Source organism: Azolla caroliniana, unplaced genomic scaffold, assembly GCF_043228905.1.
Source record: "Azolla caroliniana isolate FFs.n. ecotype wild unplaced genomic scaffold, voAzoCaro1.0.p SCAF_9, whole genome shotgun sequence".
Lineage (NCBI taxonomy): Eukaryota > Viridiplantae > Streptophyta > Polypodiopsida > Salviniales > Salviniaceae > Azolla > Azolla caroliniana.
In genome coordinates this window covers 16,300,786-16,318,359 of record NW_028230444.1, presented here as the reverse complement: position 1 = coordinate 16,318,359, position 17,574 = coordinate 16,300,786, and the positions used below count along the sequence as shown (strand labels likewise).

Below are 17,574 nucleotides of genomic sequence, written 5' to 3'. Positions count from 1 at the left end.
GCTCCCTTGCCACAAGTCCCACGAACACTCAAGCAAGATTTACAGTAACACGCAAGACACGAAAGTTTGAATTTTGTGAAAGGAGTTATGCATGGGCAAGCCCGAAACGCTCCCTTGTCACAAGACACACAAATAAATAAGCACAAATGACAATAACGTATAAGACACATAAGTTTGAATGCCTTTGTGAAAGGAGAGGTGCATGGGCAAGCCCAAAACGCTCCCTTGTCACAAGACACACAAACAAATAAGCATGAATGATGATAACATATAAGATACGTAAGTTTGAATGCCTTTGTGAAAGGAGAGGTGCATGGGCAAGCCCGAAACGCTCCCTTGTCACAAGACACACAAACAAATAAGCACGAATGATGATAACATATAAGACACGTAGGTGAAACAAAACATTAGTTTATTACAATATAATAGATTCTTTTATAATAGAAGGCATCAATAACATGTTGGACAAAGTCCTTTCCAATGCTAATGCATTCATCCAAACTACCATTTTCCACATTACCATGAAACATATTCAAGTTGAAATCACTATCTTCATTCTCACTATCAAGACCACTTACTAGTCTTCTTGATCGTTTTGTTAACTCTTTTGGGTTTGGAATTGGTATAAACTTCAATGGATGTGAATGAGTAACATTATCACATCCAATATATGTGAGTATGCCATCTTTCACATTATCTAGAAAGTTTGCAAGAAACATAGACCCGGTGCCAAATGTTTCACAAGATAAATATCGTCTTCGAAGTTTCTCATGGATGATATCCAAGTGAACACCAAGCATAGTTACATCCATTAATTCCCTTTGGAACTGCTCATATAATTTATTTAATTCCACAAGAATATTTGCCAATAGGTGTAACATAAATTGCACTTGGAATATAGTAGCATACTCGTACCATTTTTTCTCATGTTTTTCCCATTGTTCTAAAATTGCAGGCATAAGTGTAACTAGTCTCTCCATTACTTGGCCTCGAGATAACCATCTTATGGAGTGAATTTTAAGCACATTCAAATCACCCTTACCATGTCGTTTCATTATTTCTTTTAGCTCCTTGTGTCTATTAGTTGACTTTCCCAACCAAGAGTATACTTTATTTGCAAATGCATCAAGGAAGCTAAACACGTGCATGAGACATTATATATGCATCTTTTATGGCAAGTGCTTCACGATGTGCAATGCAATGCACTCCCAAAATATTAGGCATCATGGATTGAAACTTAGAAATTGCTCCATTGTTCTTACCTACCATAGATGATGCCCCATCACTTGCAAAAGCCACTAGTTTTTTTAAATCTAAATTGCTCTCCAAAATGAATTCATTGATAGTATTATAGATACCTTCAGCTTTCCCATTTTCCACCGGAAGAAGACGCACAAATTTACATTGTGGCTCCCCTTTGCCACCTTCACTTAAGTACAAGACATAGATAATGAGGTGTTTTTCCAATGTCTGATCGGTGCTTTCATCAATCAAGATGGAGAAAAATGGACTACCACGAATTTCATCATACAAGAGTTTTCTTGTGTGGTTCTTAATAGCCATTAAGAATTCTCTTGCAAATTTAGCATTAGCATAAGCACCATATTCATTTGAGGCAGGGGCATTTGGAGTACCAAGTTCTCTTTGTAACTGACATTGTTTTACATATTTCTCTAATGGAATATCATTACAAGCATAAAAATGAATTAATTTCATGCATAAGATTATCCTCTCATTTTCTAAATGCATGATTTCTGAAATTTTGTCATCCATTGGGCCTTTCACATTTGCATTTTCCTTTTGTATCTTTACATGATACATAGCACTTGCTATTTCATGGTCGGATGACTTAGAATGCTCATTCAATGATGACAATTGCATGCTAAACGATCCACCATCTATAAAAACATTATTCCTTCTCGCATCTTCACACCACATGCATTTTATTTTTTCATCACCTAATAAGGACTTTGTCAAATATGCCCATGGGTAGAGCAAAGTCCACTGGTTTCTCCACTTTCTTTTTGTTTTATTAGAAGAAGATGTTGACACATTTACATTTGTGACAACCTCTTCATCATTATTTGGAGTATCATTAAGATGTGCTTTCTTGCAAAACACACTCTTAATAGAAGGTTGGTGTGATCTATGTTTTCTGGGGCAGGACATACTCTTGAAACTGAGAGAATTCACAAACCAAGAAAAAAAACAAAGATGAGATGGGCAATAAAGGATAGTTTCCACTTTAGATCTTCCAATCTATCAAGAAAAAAACGAAGAAAGATGAAGGCTCACATTAGCTTACACGCACACTCTACATCGGATTAGCCTAAACCCACACTTTTGGTCCTCGAATTGCAAGACTATGAAGAAATGTCTAATCTGAAAGTCAGTAGCCTATAGAGTATCATGAAGAGGAGGCAATTGAAGTGGTTCATAGTTTCAAACACCTCAATGTTGCCATACCTAGTCAACACACTTGGAATACACGGTGAATGGAAACCACACAGATTCATAGTATGAAATTGAGAGCATGTGGCACTTGCGCACAACCCAAAGATGGGAGATTCTAACAATGTCATTTGTATGCATGCATCACATAAACCAAGCATGCTCTTACACACATTTATGCAAACAATGTTGTATTTCAGACATGTTATCAACTATGACTGCAAACGCTTCTAGATATGATCATTCCTTTTTTGAGAATAGTGGCCTAGCAATCAAAGTGCCTAAGATCAAGTTCATGGTGAGAAGCAATGTCTAATCTGACAGTCAATAGCCTGTAGAGTATCATGAAGAGGAGGCAATTGAAGTGGTTCATAGTTTCAAACACCTTAGTGTTGCCATACCTAGTCAGCACACTTGGAATACATGGTGAATGAAACCACACAGATTCATACTAGGAATTTGAGAGCATGTGGTACTTGAGCACAACCCAAAGATGGGAGATTACAACAATGTCATTCGTATGCATGCATCACACAAATTCTGCTTTACAAAAAAGGTATGGGAGGAAGCATTTCAGCAAGCTTGTGGAATGAAACAATGAAAGTATAAAAGATATTTCACTGCCTTCATTTAGGGGGTTAAGAGCACAACCCCAGTACATCTAGAAACGGGAAGAAAGCCAATCAAGTGGTGTGAACTTCAAAGGGGTTATTCCAAGAAAATATCGAAAGTAAGGATGACAACATGAGATTGTATCCTCAATGCAGAACGTGAGACCATGTTTTACTCTACGAGAGGTCATATGAAATGGAGATAAGCCAGTCATAGATCTAAATTTAAGTGCTATTCCAGTTGCATTTATACTCAATATTAAGAGAATTATTGGGGGGGCTGGCCAATGCCCAAGCACAAAATACATCCAAACATGAGATTAGTTTCTTGAAATAATTTGTGATCTCTCACCGTTTGTTAAGACAAGAATAGGGGAGGGCAGGAGGAGAGACATATAGATTGATTTGTCATATTATTGCCACCCATGATGACCCCCATGACTATGGCCACCCCTCAAATAAGTGGGGATCGAACCCGAGTCAAATAAGCGAGGAATGCATTCGAGCGAGAAAATAGAGAGAAATAGAAAAAAAGAAGACAAATACATACCTCAAAGTGGTGGCAAATAGCATATGTGCAATCACCGAGATACGACAGGGAGCATTGAGTAGTGAGCGTGCTGGGAGCAATTGGCAACGACCAAGGAACAAGGAGTAGGAAGCGAGAAGGAGCAGGGAGTAGGAAGTGAGAAGGAGCAGGAAGAAGGAGCAGGGAGTAGGAAGTGAGAAGGAGCAGGAAGAAAGAGTAGGGAGTAGGAAGTGAGAAGAAGGAGCAGGAAGAAGGAGCAAGAAGAAGGAGCAGGAAGAAGGAGCAGGAAGAAGGAGTAGGAAGAAGGAGCAGGAAGAAGGAAAGCAAGAAAAGAGAAAATAAGGGGAAAACAGAAAAGAGTGGGAAAAGAGAAAGAGGAGGATTCAGGGCTTTAGAAATGAAACATTGAAAGCATAGTTATTACTAATTAGTCACGAGTCATGAGTAACGACTCACATTATACATAATACATATACAGTTATACTATTATAAAATGTACATACTACAATGTACATTATAATAGTATATGTCTTTGTAGTATCATGATTCATGTATGTACATTTTATACTATGTACATATACTACAATCTACAATATACATAGTACATATTACAATATTAAATATACTATATATAATATGTTAGGATCTCGGTACCTCCGGATGGGATACGGAGTACCCGGCAATGGATGATGCAGACCCGGTGAGAACCGGATGTGGAGTACCCGGCAACGGATGATGCAAACCCAGTGAGAATTGGATGTGGAGTACCCGGCAATGGATGATGCAGACCCGGTGAGAACCGGATGTGGAGTACCCGACAACGGATGATGCAAACCCGGTGAGAACCAGATGACGAGTACCCGGCAAGGAAGATCCGGTGAGAACCGGATGTTGCAGGCCTGGTGAGAACCTCTCGCCGGATGAAGGGACATATATGTAGATATGTTTTTGAGAGCCCATTGGGACTATATCTGTAAATAGTCCTAATGTCATATTAGTATAAATGTGACCTAGGGCAAACAGTGTTAAGGATTTTTTATTCCTAATAGTTGTTATTATCTTCATATATTGTGATCAGGTGTAACGACTGTACATAGAGAGAGAGAGAGAGAGCGATACAGAGCATGTCTCTGTTGTAACCGCCGCCAGGCGAAGATCGTGAGCAGGAGGTCGTTGCCTCTGTGCTCCCTGTTGTACTTATTGGCATAGTGATAGTTTGGAGTCTGTGGACTCCCGTGGTTTTTCCCTCTCAGGGGGGTTTTCCACGTTAACATCCTGTGTATTCTCTATCTATTCGTGTACTTACCTCCATTCCCATTTCTTCTGTGTTCGATTGTCATCAAGTGATCTACGCTTCGGTTGTGGCTGGAGATTATTCCGCACATTTCTTGACAAAGTGGTATCAGAGCAAAACGACACTGAAAAAATGGACGATTCATTGGGAGGCATGTTCAAGGTCACCGGCTCCAACTACTCAGTGTGGAAGTCAAAGATGAGGGACATGCTCGTGGTTAAAGATCTTTGGTTGCCGGTTCAGTTCGGGGACAAGAGACCGGACAAAATCGATGCCACAATGTGGGAGGTGATGCACATGAAGACAACGGCGTACATACGGTGCTTCATCAACATGAGTCTATACAACAACTTCAATGAAGAGAGCAAGGCTCATGAGCTCTGGGAGAAGATCAGCATTATGTTTCAAAACAAAAATGCAGTTAATCAGGTTTTGGTATTTCGGAAGCTAGTAAGACTCCGGTACCAAGATGGCTCCAGCATGGTGGAGCACACGAATGCCTTCTAGGGGCTGATCCACCAGGCAATATCATTGGAAGTACCTCTCGCCGATGAGGTACTAGCACTACTCTTTCTCGGTTCCCTCCCAGATAGCTGGGAGACGTTGGTTGTTACTTTGGGCAACGCCGGGCCGGAAGGGAAACGGTTATCCCTAGCAAGAATGAAGTCGAGCTTGCTAGATGAGGAGGCGCGTCAGAAAGACAAGGATACGAGCTCCGACTCCAAAGCGCTCCTTACTGAATCAGAACACGGAAGACAAAGGAACCATAGTCCCCAGAACCGGGAAAAGTCGGGGACACGGTCAAAGTCAAGGGGGAGGCCTACTTGCTTCTATTGCGGCAAGCTGGGACACTTCCAGAAGAACTGTCAGCACTTCCGAAGAGACAAGGAAACCGACGGTACCGATTCGAAGCGGACACCGGAGGGGGCCGGACTGGAAGGGAACGACGGCAATCACGGCAAGTGAAGAAGAGTTGATGCTCATCATCGAGGAGAGTGAGTTGAACCTTGCCGGCGACGAGACAACGTGGGTTGTCGATTCCGAAGCGTCGTTCCACCTTACCCCGGACCGGAAATACTTCTCATCCTACACAGCTGGTGATCACGGTTGTGTCCAGATGGGGAATGAAGGTACATGCCGAATTGTCGGCATAGGAGACGTGTGGTTGACAACACCAACTGGATGCAAGTTGATGTTGAAGGATGTCCAACATGTTCTAGAGGTTCGACTGAACCTGATATTAGTCGGCTGGCTAGATGATGAAGGCTACACGGGTAGCATCCGGAACGGAGTCATGAAATTCAGCAAAGGGAGCCTAATAGTGGCTCGTGCCCGGAAGGTCAACACGTTGTACCTGATGAATGCCCGGTTATGCTCGGAAGAAGTGAACGTGGCTTTCAACACTGCCGGTGAGCTGTGGCACAAGAGATTGTGTCACATGAGCGTGAAGGGGATGAAGAGGCTTGCCGATGACAATCTCATTCCGGTGAAGAACGTGCATCTTGAGAGGTGCACCGACTGCCTAGCCGGTAAACAAAACCGGACCTCCTTCCATTCAAGGCCACTAATGAGACGTAATGCACCATTGGAGTTGGTGCACACCGATGTGTGTCAAGTGGACATGAAGTCCCATCCCAGAGCGCAGTACTTCGTGACGTTCATAGATGACCACAGCAGGAGGTTGTGGGCCACACCGTTGAAGACGAAGGATCAGGTGTTATTCATCTTCAAGGAGCTCCACGCAAGAGTGGAAAGAGAAACCGGACGGAAGCTGAAGGCGGTTCAAGCAGATAACGGAGGGGAATACCGTGGGCAATTCGAGGAGTACTGCCGCTCGAAGGGAATCCGGCTCGAATTTACCGTGCCGAAGACGCCGAAACTAAATGGGCTAGCCGAGAGGATGAACCGAACCATAATGGAGAGGGTCTGGAGTATGCTAGCACATGCTAAACTACCCAAGACCCAAGACGTTTTGGGCCGAGGCGCTATCGACAACGATGTATGTGATAAACAGATCACCCTCAGTGCCCTTGGATGGAGACACGCCGCAAAAGGTGTGGACCGGTAAGGAAGTGTCCTACTGGCATTTGAAGGTGTTCGGGTGTCTCCCGTATGTGCATGTTGCTAAGGACTGGAGAGGAAAGTTGGATCCAAAGACCCGACCATACATATTCCTTGGATACGGCGAAGATGAGTTCGGCTACCAAGTGTGTTATCCGGTTGACAAGAAGGTTTTCCGAAGCCGAGATATTATCTTCATGGAGGACAAGACTCTTGCTGACTGGGAGTCGGAGAAGAAGATAATGAACGCCGATGAGATTCGGACCCGCCCGGCTAAGAGCCGGTTGAGACTCAAGGAACCAGCCGGTTACGGTGAGGATACCGAACCGGCAGAAGAAGAAGTAGAGGAAGCTGAAACCGGAACCGGCCAAGACCCTGAATCGGATTCAGATGAAGAACAAATAGAGGAGCCGGTTACCGAAAGCCAAAGACGGAGATATCCTCTCAGAGAGAGAAGGCCCCCCCGGAGATTTCCGGATGCAGAGCATGTGCTGCTGATCGATGAGGGGGAGCCAGAAAGCTTTGAAGAAGCGAAGGATGACACCCATAGCCGCAAGTGGTTGAGTGCCATGTAGGACGTGATGGATTCCCTGCATGAGAACCACACGTATGAATTAGTGGAGTTGCCAAAAGGAAAGAGGGCATTTCGAAGCAAGTGGGTGTACAAGTTGAAACCGGGAGATGCCGGCAACCCTCCAAGGTACAAAGCCAGGATCGTGGTGAAGGGGTTCCAGTAGAAGAAGGGCGTGGACTTCGATGAAATATTTGCCCCGCTAGTAAAGATGACTTCCATCCGGACAGTGTTGAGCATAGCAGCAAGCATGGACCTCGAGGTAGAGCAGTTAGACGTGAAGACGACGTTCCTCCACGGCGACCTCGAAGAGGAGATCTACATGCAACAACCGGAGGGATTTGTGAAGAAAGGGAAGGAGCACCTGGTTTGCCGGTTAAAAAAGAGCCTCTACAGATTGAAGCAAGCTCCCCGGCAATGGTACCGGAAGTTCAACTACTTCATGACCGATCAAGGGTACCACAAGACGCAGGCCGATCACTGCGTATTTGTGAAGAAGTTCGAAGGTGGAGACTTCCTGATACTCCTCTTGTACGTGGACGACATGTTGATCGTCGGACGAGACCAAGTCAAGATACAGATGCTGAAGAAGGCCTTGAACCGGACCTTCTCAATGAAAGACTTGGGTCCGGCAAGACAGATGTTGGGGATGCATATCATCCGGGACCAGCCAACGAAGCAATTGTGGTTGTCACAGGAGAAGTACGTGACAAAGGTGCTTCAGCGGTTCAACATGCCAGATGCGAAACCGGTCGGATCGACACTTCCGGCAAACTGCAGGTTATCCGGTAAGCAAAGCCCGAAGACGAAGGCAAAGAAGGCGGATATGATGAAGATACCATATGTCTCTGCCATCGGGAGCCTAATGTATGCAATGGTATGTACCCGACCGGATATCAGATATGCAGTCGGAGTGGTGAGCCAGTTTATGAGCAATCCCAACAAGGAGCATTGGAATGCGGTAAAATGGATACTCCGATACTTGAAAGGCACCTCAAGTATGTGCCTCCAATTCGGCTCCGGTAAACCCCAACTTGACGGTTTCACCGATTCGGATATGTTGACTGATGCGGATACCAGCCGGTCAACATCCGGATATGTCATGACATATGCGGGGGGAGCTGTTTCGTGGCAATCGAGGCTGCAGAAGACGGTTGTGTTGTCAACCACCGAAGCGGAGTACATGGCGGGTGTGGAAGCCGGCAAGGAAATACTATGGATGAAGGACTTCATCGAAGAGATAGGGATCAGGCAAGAGGAATACCGGCTCTATTGCGACAGTCAAAGTATCATCCACCTTGCGAAGAACGCAACGTATCATTCCAGGACGAAGCACATCCAGCGGAGGTACCACTGGATTCGGGAGCGAGTAGAAGACCGAGAGTTTGTGCTGATGAAGATCCACACGGAGGAGAACGGGTCGGATATACTGACCAAGGTGTTGACGCCTGACAAGCTAGACGCATGCCGGAAGCGGATCGGATTGACGAGGCATCCCATGCTGGAGTGAAGGGGGAGTTTGTTATGATCTCGGTCCCTCCGGATGGGATACGGAGTACCCGGCAATGGATGATGTAGACCTGATGAGAACCCGATGTGGAGTACCCAGCAATGGATGATGCAGACCCGGTGAGAACCGGATGTGGAGTACCCGGCAACGGATGATGCAGACCCGGTGAGAACCGGATGTTGCAGGCCCGATGAGAACCTCTCGCCGGATGAAGGGACATATATGTAGATATGTTTCTGAGAGCCCATTGGGGCTATATCTGTAAATAGTCCTAATGTCATATTAGTATAAATGTGACCTAGGGCAAACAGTGTTAAGGATTTTTTATGCCTGATAGTTGTTGTTATTATCTTCATATAGTGTGATCAAGTGTAACGACTGTACATAGAGAGAGAGAGAGAGAGAGAGATATAGATCATGTCTCTGTTGTAACCGTCGCCAAGCGAAGATCGTGAGCAGGAGGTCGTTGCCTCTGTGCTCCCTGTTGTACTCATTGGCATAGTGATAGTTTGGAGTCTGTGGACTCCCGTGGTTTTTCCCTCTCGGGGGGGGGGGGGGGTTTCCATGTTAACATCCTATGTATTCTCTATCTATTCGTGTACTTACCTCCATTCCCATTTCTTCTGTGTTCGATTGTCATCAAGTGATCTACGCTTCGGTTGTGGCTGGAGATTATTCCGCACATTTCTTGACATAATATGTATTATGACATTATACAATGTCATATATATATATATATATAATTTTAGCATGTCATTTGACTTGTATAAATTTTGGGCGCCTTTCACATGAAAAATGAAAATTGTAAGTTTATATGTCACATGACGGACATTTTTATTGGGTGTGTGTTTTTGACGGGCAAAATGGCCTTTGACAGGCATGACACCTGTCAAATTCCTGCCCTGCTAGGGATGATATCAGGGTGTGCAATGTTGGACTTTTCCATGCTAAGGTGGATTGCATATATCAAGTCAATGAATCCAAATGCCTATCATATATCAAAAAAGAATAACGTCATGGAGAATATGTTATCAAGGGCAAGATATGGAGGAGAAAGTGACATACTGTCAAAAGCTAAGGTGCTACTCTCAATTTCTTTAAAACGACGTCACAAAGTTGGGTGCATGCTTGTGAAATGTGAGTTGGACCACCGGGATTTGAACTTGAGAGGATGGGTTGCTTACTCAACGTGTTGTGTTGAGAGGTTTTGTTTTAGTGCTTTTAGACTATGTATTCATACATAAAATTTGTTTATGAGAAATTTTTACCACATACCAAAATAATAATTTACATACCTAGCAACCATTGTTCTACTTAATTTACATACCTAGCCATCATTGCTCTACTTTCTCGTCCATTACAAGATTCAAACCTCTTACCTTCCACTCCTTGTGTAAGCTCTCAATGAATAAGCTTAAGTCTTTCTATTATTTTTAACTTCATCTTGTCTCATGACCTTCTTTTCATACTTCTGCCTTGTATTTCAATCTTTTATATATACATAGTTTAGCTCATGTGCATTCCCAACATCATGACAATAGCCCAAGCAACTATTGAAGAACAAAATGTGCAAATGCTTAACACCCTCAATGAAACTGAGTATGAAGGGGAGTGGCTGCAAATTCATGAGCTCAATGACGGCGGACATTTTGTGGTCTAAGGAGGAAATGTAGAGAATCCAGAAGAAGGCATAAACGTACTTCCGACAATGTGGATATCTTTAGAAGCACCCATAGAAGAGGATGGAAATGACACTGAGAGTGGTTTTCAAGAAGGTTAAACATATGACTCTTAGTGTCCTATAGTGTGGATATCTTTGGAAGCACCCACAGAAGAGGATGGAAATGTCATTGAGAGTGGTTTGCAAGAAGGTTAAACATGTGACTCTAGTGTCTAAGTTCCATGAAAGTTCTTGGGCAGGTCAAATGGGTAGTTTGACAACTTTCGAGAAGCCAAAGGATAAGTATTGGTGGCCAGGAATATAGAAGGACATTGCCCATTTCATGGAGATGTATAAAAGTTGCAAGCACAGTCAAATATACAACATAGACATTAATTGCACCCAACCTAACTATTGGCCATACACTTCAAGTCGATTATCTTGGGTCTTCGTCTTAATTGTTGAGTTGTTAGATGTGTCAGCGGCTTTGGAGGAACGAGTTTGGTTTGTTGGCTCTTTGGGTATGGAAGGAAGTGTAATTGGCATGAGGATAGTACTTCAATACAAGGCATCATTATCGTTGGATGTAGGCAAGGCATTTTTATGTTGTGGAAGGAAGTGTAATCAGCATGAGGATACCACTTCAACACAACGCATCATTATCGTTGGACGTAGGCGAGGCCTCTTTGACAAGGCTTAACTTAGACCCACACCATAGATCAATTTCCAATCCCCTTCTCAATATTTTGTGGCCAAACCTTATGTTTATTTATCAAATTGACATTTATTTTAACATATGGATCACTTGAACCACATTAAAGCATCCTGTATGTCTTCAAGTTTTCTCTCAATTTGCTTAATCCTTATTATGAGAAGGTCTTCATGACTCACTTCTTCCTTCCATGGCATAGTGACTCATGAAGTAATCATCCATTCAATGGGCATGATTGGCTTTGTCCATCCATAAGTTCAATTGGCATGAATCCAATTGCAAAACTATAAGTTGTCTTGTCCACGTTTAAATCATATGGCAAGAATATTGACCCCACCAATGAGCCATCAAAAGAGTTATGGTGCCAAGGGGTTGCTCTCTGAGTGGCTCAACAAACTCATTATAATAGTGAGTAGTGTCAGATCGATCTTTGAGGGTCATAAAGGTAGGGTTGTTGATAGAGTCATCGAGGGCAATTGGTGGTGTATCATGAGGGGGGTGAGAGTTTGATTGAACCCAGATGCCCTCTAAAGGATGGCCTCAAATACGCTTGGCTTTGTCTCATCGAGAATCTTTGAAAGGACAAATGGAATATGTGGGGACAAGAGGTGTTAGATGAGATGGGTGAGTTTGAGGTATGTTGAAACTCCTAGTGAACATTGGGGGTTTGACATTGGTTCGGACAGGTTGTGCACATGCATATGGTATGGGATGTGGATTCTTAGCTAACGTAGGGTATGTTGCATCTAGGACATGGTCATAGAGGGTGTGGATGCGAGGGGAGTATGGATAGCTTGAGGTTACCTTAGAGGATATGAATGGGGGGACATAGTCTATTGGTGAGCGAGCGAGTAATACCTTATTAGGTCGGAAGGGGGGTTAACATGTTGGGGTGAAGGATAGATGGGGTTAGACAAAGGGCATGCCAAGGGGTGGGGAGGTGTATGTGCAACTTGTAGGAAAAGGAAGGGAGTTGGATTTGTGATGGAGAGGTGTACACTTGTGGGAGGTCCAACTAGGACTGAACCACCCACAAGCAAGCTCAAGGTGACATGATTGTTGGAGTGACATTGGTTGTTGGTTGTTGGTTGTTGGAGTATCATTCGTTGCGCTTCTTGCATCTAATGGTAGTGTTGTTGAGCCCTCTATGGCAATCGTCTTTGCTTTACTTCCAAGGACACATGTCAAGGGGTCACTGAAAAGATATCGCACCAAGGTTGCCATTTTGGTTTTTCAATGGTCGCAATGCCAAACAACTACTTGGTTGGGCCCATTATGAGTGATGGCTCCTCTAGAGCATAGAAAAAAAGTTGAATTGAAGGAAAATTTGCATAACATACAATATTTCACATGTTTCTTTCTTTTTATTTCTTTTAGTATAGTAAGTCTTGACCATGTTCCCTCTTTGAATGTTGTATGAATGGATCAAACACTCACCTTACCATACATCATGGCACATATTTTTCCCTAGTATTTTTTATTAGATCCAAGTGAATTGTACCATGATCCACCTCTTTCATCTAGAGTTTTGCACTTGTAAGTGGAAAGGTGTAATGTTGGGTTTTATACATTGTTAACGAAAGATGTTGACGATGCATAATACAATGATAACTTGTCATTGACAAAGCCGAATATAATTCACATGAAACAAAATGATGGCGTGTTATAGATTGATCCAAGTAATGTTTGAATATGAGTTAGGTGACACATACAACTCTATCTCTCTCAAATGTCAACATCATGACCATTATACTATGTGTATGTGTACAGTGGCATTCTTATGCGCGTACTTTATTGTGTACATGGAATTTGTATGGAATATTAGGATAATATTTCCCGTTCATTGAGGGTATATATGTTACTTTTTTCTAAAGCTATTCGACAAGTAAAACCTAAATTGGACATTTGTTTCAATAAAAGTATATTTTATCGCAATAACACTATCAAGAATATTGGAGTGTTAGTGGTGTTAAAATACAAAAAATGTCAAGTTATGTATAACACTTCTGAGTATGGGGACAAACAGAAACTTGTCTCTATATAAAGCTTAGTGTACATAATTAACTCAAATACCCCATATTAGACCATATGTTGGAATTTTCCGTAACTTAACAACTAGATTAATCACAAGGTGACCTAAAAGAATGGATTTCAGCAGAAATGTAACAAACTTCAATAGAAATTGGACAAATTTTGAGATGCCAGATGAGATTGGTCAAGGTGGTGGTTGATTTGGTGATTGTTAAAGTCTAGCATGTAGAATTATGCTACGTTGTTCATTTCGCATACTTCCCCTAACTAACCACCAACGTGATAACAATCTCTAGTGGATATTAGTTAGAGGGCCCATATTTGCCTCTTCAGGTTTTTTACCGTTATACGTACATGATCTGCACAAAAGGTCGCATTTGACCGCCATTTCTGTGTCGTCTTTGAAGCGTCATGTGTAGCGAGTTAGGGTTCGGATGGCGGTGATTCGAGGGACCTTTCTGCGAGTGCATGTCCGACACTACAACATGCCCATGGATTGGAGGAAGCTCGGGGATATCTGGTTCATCTCTCTCTCTCTCTCTCTCTCTCTCTCTCTCTCTCTCTTGGTGAGGCCATTAACCCAAAAATAAAATAATGAAGGGCCCTAGGAAGAGGGAAAACGACACTTTTAGGGATTCCCTGTACATAAAAAAGTCAAATCCCTTAGGGCTTGACCGGTCAAAGGATTGACCAAAAGTTGGCACCTTCAAAGGATTATATATAATTAATAATAATAAAAACCGCCTACGATTTATTCTATCAAGACCTACGACAATAAAATCAATAAATCAATCGATAAATAAAGAAATAAAGAAATAAAAAGGAAAATAGAAACAAGTACAAATGCAAAAGAAGGAAAGAAAAATAACAAAGTAACTTACAAATCCCCCCAGAAGAAGAAGGAAGAAGAAATCAAAGCAAACGGAATAAATAAATAAAAAATTTATTTACAAATATAAATATATATATATATATATAATATATGTATATAAATTGTCTCATCTCTTTGTCTCTCTCTCTCTCTTTTTCTCTGCACAGAGATAGCGACACAGAGTTGTAGCATAGACAGACGATACAGAAGAATAAAAGCAAGCAGAGAGAAAGAAGCAGTTAGGGAGATTTCTGTGGCGTTAACAAGGGATTAAATTTTGCCTCCTTTTTTTTGGTTCCTTTCGTTTTGGCTTCCATCTGTCTGTCTGTCTGTCTGTCTTATCTGTTTATATCTCATTCTTTTCCATTCTCATCTGTCCATTTCGAGAGCTTTCCATTTAAATCTCTAAAAGAAACAAGAAGGCGCTCAGCGGCCTTTCGTCTCCCTCCCTCCATCAGTGCAGGGGATCAAATAAGTAAATAAATAAATAAATAAATAAATAAAATTGGAGCCCATAGGAAGGAAGGAAGGAAGGAAGGAAGGAAGGAAGGAAGGAAGGAAGGATCAAGGTCTCCATTTGAACTGCTGCGATCGATCGCCTCTTCTTCAACATAACATTAAGCTTCTCCACAGATATGGTAACACTGTTGTTGTTCTGTGTTTCTTCCTATGCTCTCTTCTTGTGTATTGCTCTGCAAGAGGGGTTAGTGATGGCCCAAGAGATGGATGCCTTACTCAAGCTCAAAGAAAGCTTCCATAACCGCGCGGGCCTGTCAAGCTGGACCATCACCATCACAAACTCTTCATCCAATCCAAAGTCATATGATCCTTATTCACACTGCAAAGGGTGGAAAGGGGTCACTTGCGACAACACAACGTTGAACGTTGTCGAGATCTCGTTGTCGGGTCTCGTCTTAGGTGGCTACATCCCCACCAATCTCTACCAGTTTCGGTCCCTTACGTTCCTTGATTTGTCTCGGAATCGGCTCCAGGGCGGGATCCCCCCAGACGGCTGGAACAACCTCCCCAGCCTTCAATACCTGTATCTCCATAGGAATCGTCTCACCGGGCACATCCCACCGCAATTGAGCGAAGCAATCAGCCTCATGCGGATCGTGTTGAAGCACAACAACCTTGACGGCCCCATCCCCGGGGAGCTCTTCGGCGGCGCAAACTTGAGGAACTTGACACACTTTGAAATCGATTCTAACAATATCACGGGGGCTATACCCAATGGTATCGGAGCGAGCGTTTCTCTTCAATCCTTCCGCGCCTCCTATAACCGGCTCAATGGGACATTGCCGGACAGCATCGGGAACCTGAGTGCCCTCCGTGCATTCATGGTGAACAACAATCGGCTCTCGGGTCAGGTGCCGGCATCGCTCTGGGTTCTTCCGAACTTGACGATATTGAATCTTTCGTATAACGATTTCACAGGGCCAGTGTCAACGAATATTTCAAGGTTCAACGAGTCCTCGTTCCTAGGGAATCCTTCCTTGTGTGGACCCCCCCCTTTGGAGAATGTGTGCCCAAGTGTGGCACCGCCCAAACCACCCGCGGTCGATCATGAGCCTCCGAAAGCACTTGACCGTGATAATCATAGGAAGGGAAAACAGAAGAACCAACAAATAATTGTAATCATAATCGTGGTTAGTGTAGTCGGAGTTGCCCTCTTGGTCCTGGTGTTTGCACTTGTATATCGACATCGGAGAAGGCATCCTATGAATCACGAATTGAACAATTGGTTTGGCTCCGGCATCGATAATGTCAAGACACAAGGTCAATTCATTGCATATCGACAAAGCTTCAACAAGTATGCATATGACGAACTAGTGGCCAATGCAGGCCACTTCGACACTGCGCATGTATTGGGGAAAGGGAGATTTGCGACGGTCTACAAAGCTATCCTTCCCGATGGCATGGCAATGGCCATCAAGGTCTTCAAGCATGCCAAGATGCACCCTAACTTTGAGAAACACTTGGATGGTCTCGCACTTCTCAAGCATAAGAACCTCCTCATCATAAGAGGATTTTTTTCAAGCCCTCACGAGAAGGCGATTTTATATGATTACCTTCCGATTGGCACACTCCAGGAGCTCCTCCATACTGAAGGCAATCAAAGGAAACATCTCCTCGATTGGCCTACTAGGCATAAGATAGCCTTGGGTGTAGCCCAAGCCATGGTCTATCTCCATGGGAACAAAGTCCTCCATAGGGACCTCAAGTCCACCAACATTCTTCTTCACGACACATTTGTCCCAAAAGTGAGTGACTTTGGGCTCATTCAGATCGTCTCCGACAATAGTGGTGGCAATGAAGTTTCTACACACGACTATGTTGCACCTGAGGTTCGTGTGCTTGCCAATTCTAATCAAATCAAGAAGAACTTTACTGAGAAATCAGATGTGTATAGCTATGGGATGGTGTTGTTGGAGCTCATCACAAGCCAAAAAGCAACATCAAAATTGAGGGAGAATGTAATGCACATGGATAAGGAGGGAAGGGGTCGGGATGTCATGGATCCCTTTGTCCTTCAATCATGCCTTTGGCCTGAATATATCGACAAGGCCCTTAGTTTGGCCATCTTGTGTGTGAGTGAATCCCCTAGCTCTAGACCTACAATGGTCGACTTAATATCTATCTTGGATGGACTTTGTCCCATCCTATCCCCACTTAAAAGCCCTCATTCTGATTCACCATAGAGGAAGGTCTGTATAAACTAGCAAATTTCACAAATTCGTCTTGGATTCTTATTCTTTCTCCAGGGCTACAATATGTACACACAATGAGAAACAAAATCATCCAATTGATAGAATCCCACATTCATTCATGTAAGTATCTCATGTTGGAATAAATTTTTAGATGGATCATGTCATTCATCTCAAGTTTGTGCTCTCTTTAATAAAAATTTGTTGGGAATAAAGACCCATTTGGATCAAGGCATGCATTAATGATCCATCAATACCATGTTTGTCAAGGTAGTTTTTGGGTAGCCAATCAACCACCACAAAAGTTATATGACTCTATTTGGGTAGATGAAGATTAGAAAATTTATCAGATATCAGTTTATGAGCATGGTTTTGTCATTTAGTATAATTGTATCATTTTGAGGACAATTATCGAAGTAAACTTGTAAATCAAGTATTTGGATATATAGTCCATGCACTTGTAGTGAGTACCCAATATATTGGACCTTGAAGATCATCAATAAATGTTGGATATCGAGCATCGCGATGTCCAACATGTGCAAAATCATTACAAAAAGCACACATA

General features: G+C 42.9%; 1 protein-coding gene and 1 pseudogene across 1 annotated transcript; one reads left to right on the top strand and one right to left on the bottom strand.

Annotated features, from left to right (window-relative positions):
• Positions 1–407: 407 nt before the first annotated feature.
• Positions 408–2,306, bottom strand: LOC147860261 (uncharacterized; annotated as a pseudogene).
• Positions 2,307–14,991: 12,685 nt separating this feature from the next.
• Positions 14,992–17,240, top strand: LOC147860260 (LRR receptor-like serine/threonine-protein kinase ER1). The gene has a single exon (XM_087325005.1). It carries the CDS (start codon positions 15,012–15,014, stop codon positions 17,001–17,003), a length of 1,992 nt encoding a protein of 663 aa, XP_087181131.1. The 5' UTR covers positions 14,992–15,011; the 3' UTR covers positions 17,004–17,240.
• The last annotated feature ends 334 nt before the right edge of the window (positions 17,241–17,574 follow it).